Source organism: Mytilus trossulus, chromosome 6, assembly GCF_036588685.1.
Source record: "Mytilus trossulus isolate FHL-02 chromosome 6, PNRI_Mtr1.1.1.hap1, whole genome shotgun sequence".
NCBI classification, from domain to species: Eukaryota; Metazoa; Mollusca; class Bivalvia; order Mytilida; family Mytilidae; genus Mytilus; species Mytilus trossulus.
The window spans coordinates 40,368,419-40,385,991 of record NC_086378.1 but is presented as its reverse complement, the minus strand read 5'-3'; the positions used below and the strand labels follow the sequence as shown (position 1 = coordinate 40,385,991).

The window sequence follows — 17,573 nt, the reverse complement described above, 5'->3', positions numbered from 1 at the left end:
AGTTTAGGAAATTTTTCATGAAGCTTGATTAATGATTTTTTTTTTAATTTTAATCATGCAAAGGATATAATTGATGCCACAATGAAGCCATTTATAGATACCAAGCCACTTTGACATGTTTTTTTTATAACAATTATTTGATTATTGATATCTATTGAATAATTTTTCGTAACAAAGTTACTTCATATATAATAGATCAAGAACTTTGTAAATTTGTAAATTATTTTTTTCGTGTTATAAGAAAAATAATTTCGAAAATAAATTGTGACTTTTTGTTCGTGACTTTTTGGCTGTGACTTTTTGTCCTGTGACTTTCTGTCCTACATTCTTTATGACCTGTCTTTTTGTCTTATTAAATGCATTTCAATTACCTGTTTAACTCAAACATTTTTAAGGAATGTATCTTTATTTTGTGAAATTAATTTTGATATAGTATTGATATATTATATCGGCATTGCTTGAAAGATCGTCAATGTCGGATGACGAATTTATATCTTTTACTTGATTAATTTCAAGTAACCGCTCAAACTGATACGGTCGAATATATAAAGTTTGAGAGTTGCCTTGAAAACTGCTGTCAACACCGTCCATTGTTTAATTATGCAGAAATATGATCGACTTTGTCTTTCTTGAGGCATTTTCCCAGCTTGTATCCACTGACGTCATCACGATCACGTGACCGGTATCTCATTAAAAATCAAAGATTACAACACTCGCTGGATTATTTGTCCATAAAAAGGCTGTTAATGAGGTTTTGACAAGAAAAAATTATTACAATATGTTTTTTTACCAATATTTATTAATTAATTTTTAAAAAAAAATTAAAAATTGTGTCACGTCTCCTTAAAGGTATCTATTTTTTAAAAAAATGTATCTGATGACCCCCACCCCGGCCCAAACCCATGTCCAAGATTGCTGTCTTAGCTTAAAATAGAACAAAGGGGTCAAATGCAGTTTTTAGCATTATCTCTGAAACTAAAGCATTTAAAGCAAGTCTGACATGAGGTCAAATATGTTATTCAGGTTAAGTCCTATCTGTCTGAATTTGTCAGATACATCAGACAACCTGTTGATAGGTTGCTGTGTAAGAATTGTTAATTTTATTGAAATTTTACGGTTTTTGGTTATTTACGTGAATATTTTAATAGATACAGACAAACTGTAAAAAGCAAAATTGTTCAGCAAAGTAAGATGGACAAAAACCAAAATAGTCAATTGATTCCTATAGTAGTTATTGTCCATCATAGTTAATTTTTAAACGACCGCAAAAATTGATTATTTTTTTTTGTCGTATATTGGTATCACGTTGGCGTCGTCGTCTGCGTCGTGGTCGTCGTCTTCGTCTGCGTCGTCCGAATACTTTTAGTTTTCGAACTCTAACTTAAGTTTAAGGCAATAGAAAACTATGAAATTTTGACACCAGGTTTATGACTACAAAAGGAAGGTTTGGATTGATTTTGGGAGTTTTGGTTCCAACGGTTTAGGAATAAGGGACCAAAAAAGGGCCAAAATAATTATTAGTCTTGATTTCGCACAATAACTTTAGTATAAGTAATTAGAAATCAATGTAATTTTAACATAAGGTCTATGACCACAAAAGCAAGGTTGGGATAGATTTTGGGAGTTGAGGTCCCAACAGTTTAGGAAGTAGGGGCCAAAAAGGGCCAAAATAAGCATTTTTCTTGGTTTTCGCACCATAACATTAGTATAAGTAAATAGAAATCTATGATATTGAAACACAAGGTTCATGACCATAAAAGGAAAGTTGGGATGTTTAGGGAGTTTTGGTCACAACGAATTAGGGGCCAAAAGGGTCCAAAACTAAACTTTGTTTGATTTCATAAAAAAATGAATATTTGGGGTTCTTTGATATGCCGAATCTAACCGTGTACTGTGAAAGTACTTTAATTCGTGGGTATCAATTTTCGTGGTTTGAGCAATATTTAGATGTTCGTGGGTTTTTAAATTCGTGGATTTTAGTTTTCTTAAAAAAAAAGGCTTTAGAAACGAAGGTTACAAGTTGTCAGAATTGAAGGAAATTGCAAAGTAAACATTGATCCTGTAAATCGTAGTGACAACACTAATTTACCCAGGATAAAGTGATCAACAGATTAAAAACCATCAAAGGTGTTAATTAGGTCATAAACATGTCACCTGAAGAAATCAGTATCATAAACAAATGCTGTAAGCGTATCTTTAATTGTCAAATAATTCTTATCAAAATAAAGCCAAGCATGGAATTATTATTTCCCAAATGTATGAGAACTATGAGGATATAAAATGAACACTTTATCATACTTGCATATCAATACCGGAAATCCGACTTTTATCGAAATGACTTTTTTTTATGAAAAATAAAAGATCAAAAGTTGTACAGTTTAGGTTATCAAAGATTGCATTGGTATAATACTGCATGCAGTTGTAGTTCTGTGACTGCTATTAAAATATTCTCAGATTCGAGGTTAGTCAATATATTCTCTAGATCATATCAGTAGCCAAACCTTCATGGGGATCTTTGCATGCCTTGAATAGGACAATGGTTGTTTTATTTCGTTGGACACTTAAATTCGTGGATCAAGTCATCCACGAAAACCACGAAAATTGGTACCCCACGAATAAAAGTACTTTCACAGTATTTAGATTCTTTATTTTTGGTCCCGTTTTCAAATTGGTCTACATTAAGGTCCAAAGGGTCCAAAATTAAACTTAGTTTGATTTCAACAAAAAATGAATTCTTGGGGTTCTTTGATATGCTGAATCTAAATATAGAAATTTAGAAATGATCCATGTAAAATTGTTGTTCCTTTAAATAAACTTATTCTAAAAGGTTACCTATTCAACACTGTAATAAGATCATTGAATATTGTTTGTATTGGTATAAATATTGATTTTGTTATCAGTAGAATAAAAGATAACTAAATATTACTAGTAAGTTATATACATATACATTTTCATGGATCTTCAATATGTCGACACCGGTAACTTGGCATTGCACAAGGTCATGTTTTTCTCTGGCTGTTTATGACGTCTTTACACCAATTCCATTGTATGTATGTTGGATGTGTATGGATTAAGTGTTTAGTCTTAGAGGCATGATTTTTTAATAAATTGTTAGTGGCTTTGAACTAGCTGTCAGATAACTGCGAGTACTCTCAGATCTGTTCATTGTGTCTTTTTTGTCGGGATGTTTAAGTACCCGGCCACGTCCACTTGTAATTTTTTTTGTCTATCTGATGAGTTAAGCCTTTTTCAACTGATTTGTTTAGTTCGTTCTTATGTTGTACTGGTATACCACTGTCCTAGGTTAGAGGGAGGGTTGGGATCCCGCTAACATGTTAAACCCCGCCACATTATTTATGTATGTGCCTGTCCCAAGTCAGGAGCCTGTATGTCAGTGGTTGTCGTTTGTTCATGTGTTATATATTTGTTTTTTGTTCTTTTTTTTTTTACATAAATAAGGCCGTTAGTGTTCTCGCTTGAATTGTTTTACATTGTCTTATCGGGTCTTTTATAGCTGACTATGCGGTATGGGCTTTGCTCATTGTTGAACGCCGTACAGTGGTTTATGTTTGTGTCATTTTGGTCTTTTGTGGATAGTTGTCTCATTGGCAATTATACCACATCTTCTATTTTATATGTACTTATTTTTTTTATTATGGGCCCAGTTTTCAAGTTGGTCCAAATCGGGGTCCAAAATTAAACTTTGTTTGATTTCAACAAAAATTAAATATATGGGGTTCTTCAATATGCTGAATTTAACCATGTATTTAGATTTTTAATATTTAGAAACGGTTTTGAAATTGGTTCACATTGAGGTCTAAAGGTTCCAAAATTGAACTTTATTTGATTTTATCAAAAATTGAATTCTTGGTGTTCTTTGATATGATAAATCTAACCATGCATTAAGATTTTGGATATTGGAATACCACAAAGTACGGTGACCTATAGTTGTTAATGTTTGTGTCAATTTAGTCTTTTGTGGATAGTTGTCTCATTGGCAATCATACCACATCTTCTTTTTTATATTTTGTCTTGCGGTCACGCACAATTTAGTTTTAAATGTATCTCCTGTCCTGTAAATGTCTGATCCTGATCTTATATATCGAGCTTAAACAACTTCAACTGAGTATATATCTGGCTGATATTAAACAAAATAACATCATTATCAGGTTTGTACCAATCAATCAATCATGATCACAAAAAATACTCCTAACTAAACCTTGTTAATTTCTATTGCACTTTATGTTGGTATTGTGCCTTTTAAAACTAAATATTATTAGCAACATGTTATCAATGATAATGTTTTGGTTTTATATTACAGAAAGAAACAAGTTCTGTGTCAGAAAAGTCATTCGCTGTAGGTACATTAGCTGAAACATTGTTAGCCTGTGGGCAGGTCTCAGTACACTTTGTAGATCCACTTTATCCTCTGTTTATGAAGATGATTAGAGATGAAGACGAGGAGGTTCGCAGTAATTCCATATTTGCCCTTGGTGTGCTTATGGCAAATAGTGGAGATAAGTTATTTTCGTATCCTTTCAGGCAAACTTTTTATCACCATAATTGACATAATTAAAGGTAAAGTTTTCTTAATGCCTATTGGTCAAAAAACGTTTGATTAATGTTCATCAGTACAACATGACGTATTCTTCATACTTGTTTTAAGATTAATTAATTTTAAAGCATCTTAAAATTTAAGATTTTTATAACTGTCGGAATGTTTTACTCATTTAGTACACTGTGAACAGCCTTTTAAAAGTTTTAAAACTATTCCATGATTTAATATTTTCTATAAAAAGTTATGTTCCGAAATATATATGTAGGACTTTTAAGTGCAATGGAAACGCTTAAGTACGATTTCACACTAAAATAAATACAAAACAGTATATAGATACTCATCTTCGCTAGCCAAGGGTTACGATCCACTCCCGCTCTCTTCACCCTTGGCGGATTGAGCCAACATTTGTGATAACAATGTTGCGCCATCTATCGGAAGATAAAAACCACGCCAATTCCGAATACATTAGTCTTGACCAATGGTAGCACTTGAACTCTTCAGCTTGGAGGTAAAAACACGGTAGCGTCTAGATGCTACACACTTGGTAAAGCCGGAAATAAAAGCATACGTCAACATTCATGCATTTGTGCATGTAACATACACAGGAACTTCCATTTGTTGATTAAAAACATTCAAGTGTTCACTAAATATAGTCGTATGTTTAGGGATGTAAAGGCTTGTTGCACAAAAAACACGTGGCAATTGTTTACAAACACTTTCTACATTTACACGTGATCATGTTACAGGCGCATTTTGATTGGATGCAGCGAGTTTTGACTGCAACCAATAAAAATCCATACCTTGTGTCTCCGAAATTTTATCTCAATCCGCCAAGGGTGAAGAGAGCGGGAGTGGATCGTAACCCTTGGCTAGCGAAGATGATAGATACTTATCCTGCTTCTTTTTGGTGCGAGCAGATACATTTGAATTGTTGTTTATGTGGCAGTTTACTTTGCGATCCTCGTGAAAATGCTGTCGATTTTAATGAAAAGTAACATCGGAAAAATAGAGATACATGTTTTCATGAATGAATTATAAATTGTCGGCTAAAACATTAGTGCGTGCTGTACATTGTAGGAAAATAAAACATGCATTTGTACTTGCTACGAAAAAGGAGAAAGCTCGGCGAACATTGCCTTTTTCTCGCATTTAAATAAAAGCTTATACAACTAAATGTGGAATATTCCGACAATAAACGAATTTTGTTATTGTAATTTTCAATGACGACTGTAAGAGAGGTGTTCACATTAGCGTAAACGGCAATCTACATCAATTATCCAAATATTCAATACGCTCCAAATTGTTAAAGTCTTTTTACAGGACATATAGTATTTTTCAAAACATAAATTACCTTTTTAGCAATTGTTACATGCATAACGTGGTCGGGCTTCTAAATTTAGAAAAAGTTACTTAAGCCTACCGGTAAATTATAAAGCCTATGACATATATTATTCCTTAGCATACTATCTTTTGCATAAAGACTATTTATTAACCTCGATGTACTTTAACATTTGAATCCCTCTAATCTTACCCTTTTGGTCATCGCAGTACTTTAGAGTGATATACCATCTTACTTTAGCGAACAAACAACCTGTACAACTGTAAAAAAAAAGGATTGTGAAATTCTTTATTTCGAAATAAACTTTAAGAAACCAGTTCAAATTTGGTTTGAAAGCTGCATGTAATTAAGGTCAAGAGGTAATTTCTTTTTTGTGCAGTATTGTATGCACTTAAAAATATTGAAAATGTGCCTTGACTCGTAGTGCTTTCAAATACATCCAATGTATTAGACCTGGTTGTTTCGTACTTTGTTAGCAGATACCTAATACATTCATCCTTCTGTCTGTCATATGTACATGTTCCTTGATTTATCTTCATTGTTAAGTGACTGCTTAAAAAAATAACTCAAAAGGTAACGCATTCTTATATTTATGATAAGTTTATTTATTATGAATAATATAACTGTTTTTGTTAAATGGATTCTTTGTAAGGTCTAGATGTTTATAAGACAGAGATACTCTCACACAGACCTCATTGAATTTATTAGTGATCAAGATTAAGTTTCTGTGGTAAAATGCATATCTTATATACAATAAACAATATGCCAACTTTCATGCATGGAATGATTTTTAGGTGTACATATCATTTGGCTAGGTTCAAATGGCCTTCACCTAATTCTCATGGTGCATTGGTTAAAGCTTCTTTTTCTTGGTTTTGTTAGTTTGTTAGAAACTAAAAAGGTCAACAATATGTGTATTTTGAATGAATTTAATGGTAACATGTCTGTCTGACAGTGTTAGTATGAAATTATCCTCAATTTCATGTTTTACTGGTCAATGTTATAATTTTGCGAAATGATCTGTTTCTCATGTACTATGTATAAGCGATAAAATCACTTTATATGATGTAAGGTATTTGTGCCTCTCTTGCATGGTTCATCCAGCCGTTTTTTCAATTTCATGGATCAATGAATTGCCAATGTTAAGTTTGTAATTCTTGAAGTAGAACCTTCATATTAGAGACAATAAATCAATCTCATCACTATAATGAAGTAAATGTTGAGCCAAAAAACATCATTATTATTTTCATCTACAACGACAAATGTTTTGATCTAGGAACCAAGTATGTAATTTATTATTGTACATGTTTATTTGATTAATATCAATTCGAAGAAATTAAAAATGGGTTGCTGAAATGAAAGATGTTTTAACCTTTTTTCTTGAAAAAATATTTCAAACAAACAGATCATACTTATTCACAATTGTTTTGGACTTTTCATTCGCTTCATAAATTGTTATTGCTGTTTTATCGCTCATAAAAAAAATATAGAAAACTACACTTCTTTTATTAGGTGTCCATTCTTTGTGGGGTTTTTTCCTTTGTATTTCGTTTTACTGCAATTACCCATGTCATTTTTTAACTTTCCTTTTTAATATGAAAACACATTTCACCTCTATTAGAACACGCAGGTAACAACAAAAAGGCATTTTAGTGAATAAAAACTTATTATTATAATTTGTTAACGAGTTATCAACACACTGTTATTCTAAATATATAGGTTATAGATAAGAGATGCTGTGTCTACAGCACTGCCTATGTGTTATCATTAAAGTGGAATAATTGACCAATGTTCCTCATTGTAGAGAACTATTAATCTAATGTTAAGAGTGTTTTACACACTTTTTTTCATCATGCTTAAAGATATTGATTCGCATTAAACCATATTTTCGGTCCAAGAAAAGAAGAAGCTTGACAACTATTTTTAATAGGCACATAATGTTTCAAAATGCATACTGTAGGGTAAACGATATCAATAAAAAGCAAATCACTTTTTTTCTAATGACGTCACAACAACGTCATTATATGTACCGTTTTCACATAAACGATGAAAATACAGAATTTACGCATGTTCCATCCTTATATCCATTGTGGAAGCATCGTGAGCAGCCAAGAAACATCTTAATAATTTAAGCGAAGCTTTATTATAGCATTTGACAAAATCTCAACAGATATGAAGTAGTTTCTCGGGTGTGCACATAATTTTCCAATTTAAAATATAGTTAAAATATGATTGAAACCAAGAAAAATCAAGACATTTTACAAAATATGCAAATTTTGTCAAGGTTTGTCGTCATGGTAGCTCGTTTAATGTAAAATTTGTTTTTATATTCTGAATATTCTGTACGTTAGTCTATTTTGGACACATTTAAGAATATGTATGATAACTTTTTGCTGTTATTTTTGGACCAAAATTGAAGGTGGCAACAAAAATTCCGCTAAACTTGAAATATGTATGCACATAGACGTCATAGTGCCTAAACGTGGCGTAATACAATACAAATGAAAACTTACAAACTGACGGTTATTCCTTTACTTCTGCGATTCAAATATGGACAAAACGGCGATTTTGGTAGATATTGTTTTATTTTTATTTATTGTTTGATTTTTGATTATATTGTAGTTATCGAACATTTGTTGATCCAACTAAATCTAAATTCCAGGTCCCTCCTTAATTACATGTGAACTTCGGATTTGATGGTAATTTTAGCCAGTGAAAACAAAAATGTTACATTATGTACATCAAAATTGCATTAAAATGTTCCTTACAAAGTTCAGACATTATACACAAGTTTTAAAAACCTTATTTGCAATATTGAATAAAGAAGGCAACCCAAGAGTGATAGATAATGTATGTGCAGCGACATGTAGAATGATATCAACACATAAGTCAGCTCTACCACTTGAACAGGTATGTATGAAAGAATATTTTCTTAAAATATTAGATATACTGACAGTGGATCCTGTTTACTAATTAAGTCTCCCAAACAAAGTTTGGAAATTATTGCTTTTGCTCAGTTCTTATTATGGCATCCTCAATGGAGTTGGCACACTCAACGGAGTTGGGGTGACATATTGTTATTCTACGTTTCTTTTTTATGGCACCCTCAACGGAGTTGGGGTGACATATTGTTATTGTTCGTTTCTTTTTTTCTTATTATGTCACCCGATCGACAATGTCGGGTGACATATCGCTTTTCCTCTGTTTCTTTTTCTGTATTATTATTATGTCACCCGATCGACAATGTCGGTTGACATATTGCTATTCCTGTTTCTTTTTCCCTATTTGTAAATATGCAGTACTTCTTTAAAACAGCTAAACAGAATTCAACCAAATTTGCATTGATTCATATTCAGGATTTTAAATCTGATTGTATTTATAGTAATTACCAAAACATTTCTTATATCAGTTTATAAATCCTGAACTTCTTGAAAACGTCTCAACAGAATGTCATCAGGAAGACATAAATGTTGATAAACTCGTGCTCTACCTCTATAACCGATATAATGTTTTACCTGCCGATAAAGCCCCAAGCCCCAAGTGTTTGGGTAAATCTTATTACATAAGCTGCTCGATAAAGGAATACGTTTATAATAAGCCACTACATTTACTACAACGATATTTACCAAAAGGAAATGGGTCTGTTATATGTTCCTTTTGGAATTTCAACTAAGATTTCAACTAACGATTTCAATGTATTGGATCTCAATTGTCTACGTGTCCTTACAAACCGTTTATTGCTGGATTCAACGTGCTTCACGAAACTTATCAGCAATAAAATAAATCGGGATTCAAAATTATTATAAAGACCTACTCGAGGTGTAAAAATATCCTCAAAATCTTTGAAAGAACACACAATCTACATCTCTTTCTTCTTGCACTGGTGTTACAACTTTTCACTGTACCCTTCGCAGATTTAAGTTGATTTATCGTACTTTTTAAAAAATTATCTCTGGACTCGAACAAAAAAATTCCCTAAAACTGACATTATCCAGATGATTCATTTTTGATTAATTTGTTTTTTCAACAAACTATTAGCATTCCTGTTGAAATGGTTCCGGACAAGTTGTAGTAGTCTTCTTCCCGACTTATTCCTTTATTCACATGAGGCTGATTTCTTATTGGAGCTTTATCGGAAAAGTTCAATGAATTCAGCATTAATTTTTAACTTCACTTTCCGCTATGTAGAAAATGCTCTCTCACAAAACACTTCCAAGTTTGATGACTATGTTGAATGCGAATATCTTGCCGATCTTATGTGTAGGTCACATATTCAAGGATCACCTCGCAAGTTCCACTCTGGTTATCTCACATATGATCCCGGAAATGCTTTGTTCATAGTTTGATACGGATGCACAACTGTATGACTACGGGTTTTGACGAATCTACCATGGGTTATGTAGAAAGGGATGATTTGGCGACTAGTGTGATACGGATTCTTACGGAGAGACACGATAAAATACAGAAATGACACGGTTTAATAGGCAACGAAACATTTCGGGGCATTTGTACAACGGTTTCCTATCAGTGAGGGAATTGTTTAATAAATCAGTTTTACACCCCTTTTTCTTCGTGCTAGACGAAATTGATTTGATATTGTTTTATCATGACAAGTTACAGATGAAATTATAACATTGTTCCGGTTTTATAATTTTGTGCAGACTTAATGGTCCTTGGACTTAGAAAATTAAGTTTTTCACACCTTTTCCGTCATACTTGAAGACGTTGATTTGCTATTTGGTACATTGTTTCATTATGACAAGTTACAGATCAAGTTCGAATCTTGTTCTCGGATGATTTTTGTGCAGAGTTATAGTACTTGGTTTTTTATAGCATCTCTATTGGCATGTTTTGTCTATCATCTAGAAAACTTTGAGCAATGGTAATAGATACATTGAAATTTCAAAAGCAAAAATGAACAAGGCAATATTTCACAGCAACTTTTAATATACTTATTGTTTGATGATTATTACTAAAAGTAGGCCATTGTTGAGCATACGTAGGAGCGACACGTGCACTTTAGAGCCTTTAGTTTTATGAACAATCAACAAGCAAAAAGTAAATCACAAAAATACTGAAATCCGAGGAAAATTCCAAACGGAAAGTCCCTAATCAAATGGCAAAATCAAAAGCACAAACACATCAAACGAATAGGTATCAACTGTCATATTCCTGAATGACTTGATACAGGTATTTTGTTATGTAGAAAGATCATCAACAGTTTAATTGAACCATTTTTAACCGGAGTTTGAAAATCTGTAATTGATTAACATATGTATGACGGGCAGGCAGCCAGTTACTGAAAGTGTCCGTTCATTAACATGCAAACGCTTTGAAGATAATTTCTTTAAAATTTAAAAATGATGTTTCCTGTGACTAAATAAAGGTTTTTATACTGTTAAGTTGTCGACCTTTTTGACGAAAAAAATAATATGATTGAGTTATTTCCCATTGAACAGAAATTGTGATTTGCAAATAACATTTTCATTAGATAATAATCTATTTTTATGAGAGGATATATTCCATTCTATTACATTGTGTAGATAAAATTGTTGATATTGATTGATATGTTGCGCTATATATTAGTTTGTGAAAAATGAAAGAAAAAATATTGGGAACTATTATTTATATGTATCTGTAAATAAATGTTAATGAGTATATTATCTGTAGGATGGTATAAATAAAATTTGTAATTTACTATTCCTTATTTCCATACGACTGCAAAAACTTTTTGGGGTTCGTATAATTTTTTGCGGTCGTATAAAGCTATCATGTTGTAGTCGTGGTCCGAAGACACATTTGGTGTCTGGATAATAACTTGTGTGTAAGTGTATGGATCTCTGAAATAATACCTTTTCATATCACAATAGGAAGGCTGGTATAAAGATTTTTGGTAATTGCCCCAAACATGCAGGAATTGGTGGCAACAAAAGGACCAAAAACAGGCATTTTTCTAGTTTCCAGATAATCACTTGTGTTTAAGTGTATCTGAGACTACTGTGTTATAGTAGTTTCAGAGTGTATGGATCTCTCTAAAATTGTACTACAATGTTCAATACCCAAAGGAAAGGGATTGTTTCCAAGTTAATTTGGAGGGGGGGGGGGGTCATATTTTCTTCCAACTGTTTTGTTGAGTTGCACGAAGAAATTTTCAATTGCACAATGGTTTTGTAAAATCTTTGACCTCATTGATTTTGTGTCAGAAACCTACATTATATCAATTTTATTTTATCACAATTCATAACGATTTCGATAAGTTTATATAACACCACTGGGTCGATGCCACTGCTGGTGGAGTTTTTATTAGATAAAGATTGCATGAAATGCAATCAAAACCTTACGGGACTGACTTGGTATCTAAATGTCCAAGGCTTATCACTATCTTTTTTGATACACAAACTATAGTGCATTGATCATAACACTCTATACATCCTATCCATGAACATTTCCAAAAATGTATCGATTTAATATATGCTCAGATGTTCGAGGCACAAAATCATATTACACTTGTCAAGAAAATGACAAAATGTTTGCAAGTTGCAGGAATCTAATATCTGTTCTAAACATAAAATGATGTCATTGTTAAAATCGTCTTCAAAAATTTGGAGTTGTCTTCCTTTGTCTAGAATTGCTTTTAAATCAACGACAACCAATGCAATATTTAATTTTTACTTCCCACTGATAATTTTAAGCAATCTTTACTTAGCACTTTGATTCTCCAAAGGTATCACCAGCCCAGTAGCCAGCACATCGTTTATCATCGTTTATCATTGATATGGTCATATTTACAAATTAAAAAGTAAAATTACAAAAATACTGCACTCAGAGGAAAATCAATTCGGAAAGTCCATAATCACATGGCAAAATCAAATAACAAAACGCATCAAAAACGAATGACAAGAACTGTCATATTCCTGACTTGGTACAGGCATTTTCAAATGTAGAAAATGGTGGATTAAACCTGGTTCTATAGCACTAACTCTCTCACTTTAAGAACAGTTTCATCAAATTCCGTTATATTTACATGATGCGTTAAATAAACAGTCACAATTAATAAAATAGTCATAATATGGGTATTCATCGTATAACAATTTTAAAAGGAACAATTAAACAGAACATAAAAACATCTACTATCTACGAACACATTGATTGATTTGAGTGTCTCTTAACTGTTAACAATTTTGAATGTTCTTGTTTGGATTAATAAATATTTAAATCTGAGCGTCACTGATGAGTCTTATGCAGAAGAATTGTGCGTCTGTCGTATTAAATCATAATCCTGGTACCTTTGATAACTTCAAACCACTGGGTCGATGCTACTGCTGGTGGACGTTTCGTCACCGAAGGTATCACCAGTCCAGTAGTCAGCACTTCAGTGTTGACATGAATATCAAGTATGTAGTCATTTTAAAATTTTCTGTTTACAAAAGTATGATTTTTTCGAAATATTTAGGGTATTCTTATCCCAGTCATAGATTACCGTAGTCGTATTTGGCACAACTTTTTGGAATTTTGGGACATCAATGCTCTTCACCTTTGTACTTGTTTTGCTAAATAACTATTTTGATCAGAGCGTAACTGATGTGTCTTATGTAGACGAAATGCGCGTCTGGCGTATTAATTTATAACACTGTTATTTTGTTAACTATTGTAGACGAACGCGCGTATTATCCTAGTAACTATGATGAGTTTATATTAAAAATATGATCACAATTCAAATTGAAACAGTTTCAAGCTGGACTATTGTGTCGAAACTTGCCACAACTGCTCAGCAAAACATTTTCTTTAGATTTGCTGTTAATTTTTAGACATAAAGGAGATAATTACAGATAAGTTTTATAGATTTCTCTTCTTTAATAAGCTTTTTTGACGTAATTTGTGGTAGGTTTGTTTGTTATCTTATGTAAACTTATTTTCTGAATGCTGTTTATATTTAATTGCCCCCGCCGTCGCGTAGAAGGCATTAACATTTAATTTTTGTCTCTGTGTACGTCTGTTCGTACATCCTAAAGTTGGATTCCGTTCTCTAACTTTAGTTTGCCTCAACCAAATGGTATGAAGTGTATTCACAGTGCTTATTACAACTTAACACATATCAAGTTCAAATAATGATGGTGTCACTTAAATCGTTCTAGAGTTTTTACAAATGTACTTACTTTAGTTTGCCTTATTAAATGCTATGAAATTTATACACAATGATTATTATCACAAAACACAGATCAAGTTTAAATGTTGGTTCTGCCAATTTTAGAGTTGTGTCCATTTAGGCTTCCATTCTCTCACTTTTGTAAGCCTCAATCACATATTGCGAAACTTATACACAATTCTTATTCTCACAAAATACATTTCAAGTTGGAATTTTAGGGGTGTCACTTTTTTTATCTTTTTCTTTTTTCCGACGTAGTCGGTATAGTTTGGGTTGTGCACTTTGAACTTACTTAAGAACGCTTCACTATGGCAACAGGCTACGCGTGCTCGAAAATCCTTTCTGTGATTGGACAAAATGCTGTCATGGTGTGTGATTTGGTTGTGTTTGAAAAAACGTCTCGAAAATTATATCGTGATGGAAAGCAAGTGAAAAACTATAAATATTTGAACTAAATTTTACAAAGATTTATATTTTTATTAAAATAATTGTTTCTCCAATAGCTCTTTGCATCCATGACAGCTGTTTATTCGGGACAATTATATAATTATATAATTTTTAATGTAGACTTTATTGTACGAACGTACATGACTTTTAGAACGCACCTACGCATGTGAGATTTCCGCGGGGTTTTGGTGAATGTAAACAGAAAGAAACTACTTATACTACCAATAGTTTCTAGCTTTGTTAACCATGAATTAAGTTTAATGTAAACAGTAGTAAATGTATATTTGTTTCTTTTTATTTGCACTAGATTTTTTGACAAATAAAAATTTAAGGTGTCATCACAATATTCTTATATATTATTGCCTTAATATAACTAGACTTAGTAAAGAATTTCTTGTAGTTGCATTCAGATGGAGATTTTATTAAAGAGGTCCTGCATCATTAAGTCGTTGTGCTTCTGAAGGTTATCGAAATTATAGTTTTAAAATATACTCAAATTTAGATACGTCGGATATCTTTTTTAAAGATAGTTCTTGTTAATGATATTTTTGGTGTTCGAACAACAGTGCATACATACATTTTTACAAGACATAAGGGAATGACATGGTATTTATGACATTTATATACTGTTGTTATTATGCGAATAAGACATTGTAAAAAAATTACAAGTTAACGATATACACAGTATATGATACATCTTAAGAATACTTTGGCGTTCATTTAATATATACTAGTAATCATACTTAAAATAAATTTAATTGAATAACTTCCATAAATCCCCCTACCCCCCTCTCCTTTCGACAAATGACTCGTGTTTGTGTAGAATACAATAATTTAAAACTAAGTTATCAGAACTCAATACACAAAAAATGTAGTACATTTAAAGCCAGTCACTAATTAGTGTATTAAAATTTCTTCTCACCTTTGCGTTGAAATAGGAGAAACAATTCTCTGATTGATAAAAAGTGAATACACACATTTAGCAAATAATTTACTAATAGGCATTTTTTAGTCTCATGCTCAAAAACAAACCCAAACGGGCTGCTGATAGGGAATATGTGTTGTAATAAAAAAAAAAAGTCAAGGCACATGGTATAGCAAGGATAGCATGTCTACAAAAGTAACATTCAGGTTTTATTTTTATACGACCGTAAAATATTTGTGCGTTAGTATATTGGTATCACTTTGTTGTTGTTGTCTGCGTCGTTCGAAGATTTCCGGATAATAAGTTAAGTCAAGTAAATAGAAGTATATGAAATTTTAACACAAGGTTTATAACCACAAAATGAAGGTTGGGATTGATTATGGGGGAATTAGTAGCCAAAAAAGGGTCTACATTGTAAATAATGTATTCAGAAACGATGATTGTCTTGAGATGATTAGCTGTAAATTTATTTTTTGAAGTCACTACTAATTAATATTAATTTTAACCATGACTTTATTTCGTATGATATTTTATGACTTTTATGATGTATCTAAATGAGTAGCTATGATGGGCGTAGGGGAGGGGTGCAATTCGCAACAGCATAGTGTATTTCACAAAAGCAAAAAAAAAAATATAAATTCAAATCATATCATACATAACCAATTTAAGTTCTTTGACTTTACTTATTCTGTGTCAGGACCCTATTATGTGTCAAATATTTATTTACAATCCAAATTCAGACCTGTACCAAGCGCGAAAATTATTTCCATTTTGGCCCAAACTTTTCAGGGTTGGACACCTGCGGTCATATCCAGCTGCGCTCAGCGAAGCGATTTATTGGTTGATAGCATAATGAGACAACAATTCGGCTTTATCAGTATCATTTATGAACTTTGTGCCTTTCATTTACCAAGATCTGTGAAAAATACTCGGTATGTCAACGGATTGAACCAAATGTATTCTTTTCTCACTTGAAATACATTTAATAGACTGAACATACCCTTGAAACGTTTCCAAGGAGATTACACTTCTATATAAAAAAAAAACTCAGATTCACATCTGCTCATAAATAAATCTTCTAAGTTAAAAAAGGGGAGAAGAATGCTTTGGAAACTTTTGACGTCATGTTCTGACAGAAATCTTTTTAACCACATAATACGAAAGGATAACAGCTGTACTTCAAAATTTTGTGCGTTCAGTCCCCCCTCTCTAGGATATTAGAACTTACGGAATACCACCATTCCATAAAAAACTATTAACGTCACGTTGTATTTTAATAACATAAGAAATTGGTACATCTGTAAATGAAATGAGATACATAAGCCTTGATTCAAACTTCAACTAAATGATCTTTATGCTATCTAGTTTATAAATTATATCCGAAGTTTTAATCCAACGACAAAAATGGCCGCCATGGCTAAAAATAGAACATAGAGGTCAAATGCAGTTTTTGGCTTATATCTCAAAAACAAAAGCTTTTAAAGCAAATCTGACACGATATAAATTTGTTTAAATGGTCAAGATCTATCAACCCTTAAATTTTTAGACAAATCGAACAACCATTGTTGGGTTGCTGCCTCTAAATTGGTAGTTTTAAGGAAATTTTGCAGTTTTTTGTGATTATCTTGAATATTATTATAGATAGATATAAACTGTTAACAGCAATAATCTTGAGCAAAGTCAGATCTACAAAATAAAGAAATGAACAAATTTGGCAATTGCCCCCTTAACGAGTTATTGCACTTTAAAGACAATTTTACACAATTTGTTCATCAACTTTGCTAACATTTAAAAATCTTCTTCTCGGAAACTATTGTGCCAAATACTTGAATGTTTCTTTAGGAATATAGTTGATGAATTGTATCCGAATTTTTTATCCATCACCAAACATGGCCGCCATGGCTTAAAATAAAACAAAGGGGTACAATGCAGTTTTTGGCTTATATGTCAGAAACTAAAGCTTTTAGAGCGAATCTGACGTTGGGCAAAAATGTTTAAAAGGTCAATTTCTATCAGCCCTGAAATTGTCTGACAAACCGAACAACCCATTGTTTGAAATTTTGTGTTTTTGTTATTATCTTGAATATTATTAAAGTAAGATCTTCAAAAAATTTATATGACAAATATTGTCAATTTGACCCCTTAAGGAGGTATTTCC

The 17,573-nt window shown here is 32.1% G+C and overlaps 1 protein-coding gene across 2 annotated transcripts in view; it reads left to right on the top strand.

The window, feature by feature from the left end:
• The window catches only part of LOC134721346 (importin-4-like), a 338,068-nt gene that overhangs the window by 298,215 nt on the left and 22,280 nt on the right, over nucleotides 1-17,573 (top strand). For both annotated transcript variants that reach the window (XM_063584285.1, XM_063584286.1), the window contains exons 25-26: nucleotides 4,322-4,530; nucleotides 8,675-8,807. In XM_063584285.1, coding sequence (XP_063440355.1) covers nucleotides 4,322-4,530; nucleotides 8,675-8,807 — 342 coding nt within the window. The remainder of the gene's footprint in view (nucleotides 1-4,321; nucleotides 4,531-8,674; nucleotides 8,808-17,573) is intronic.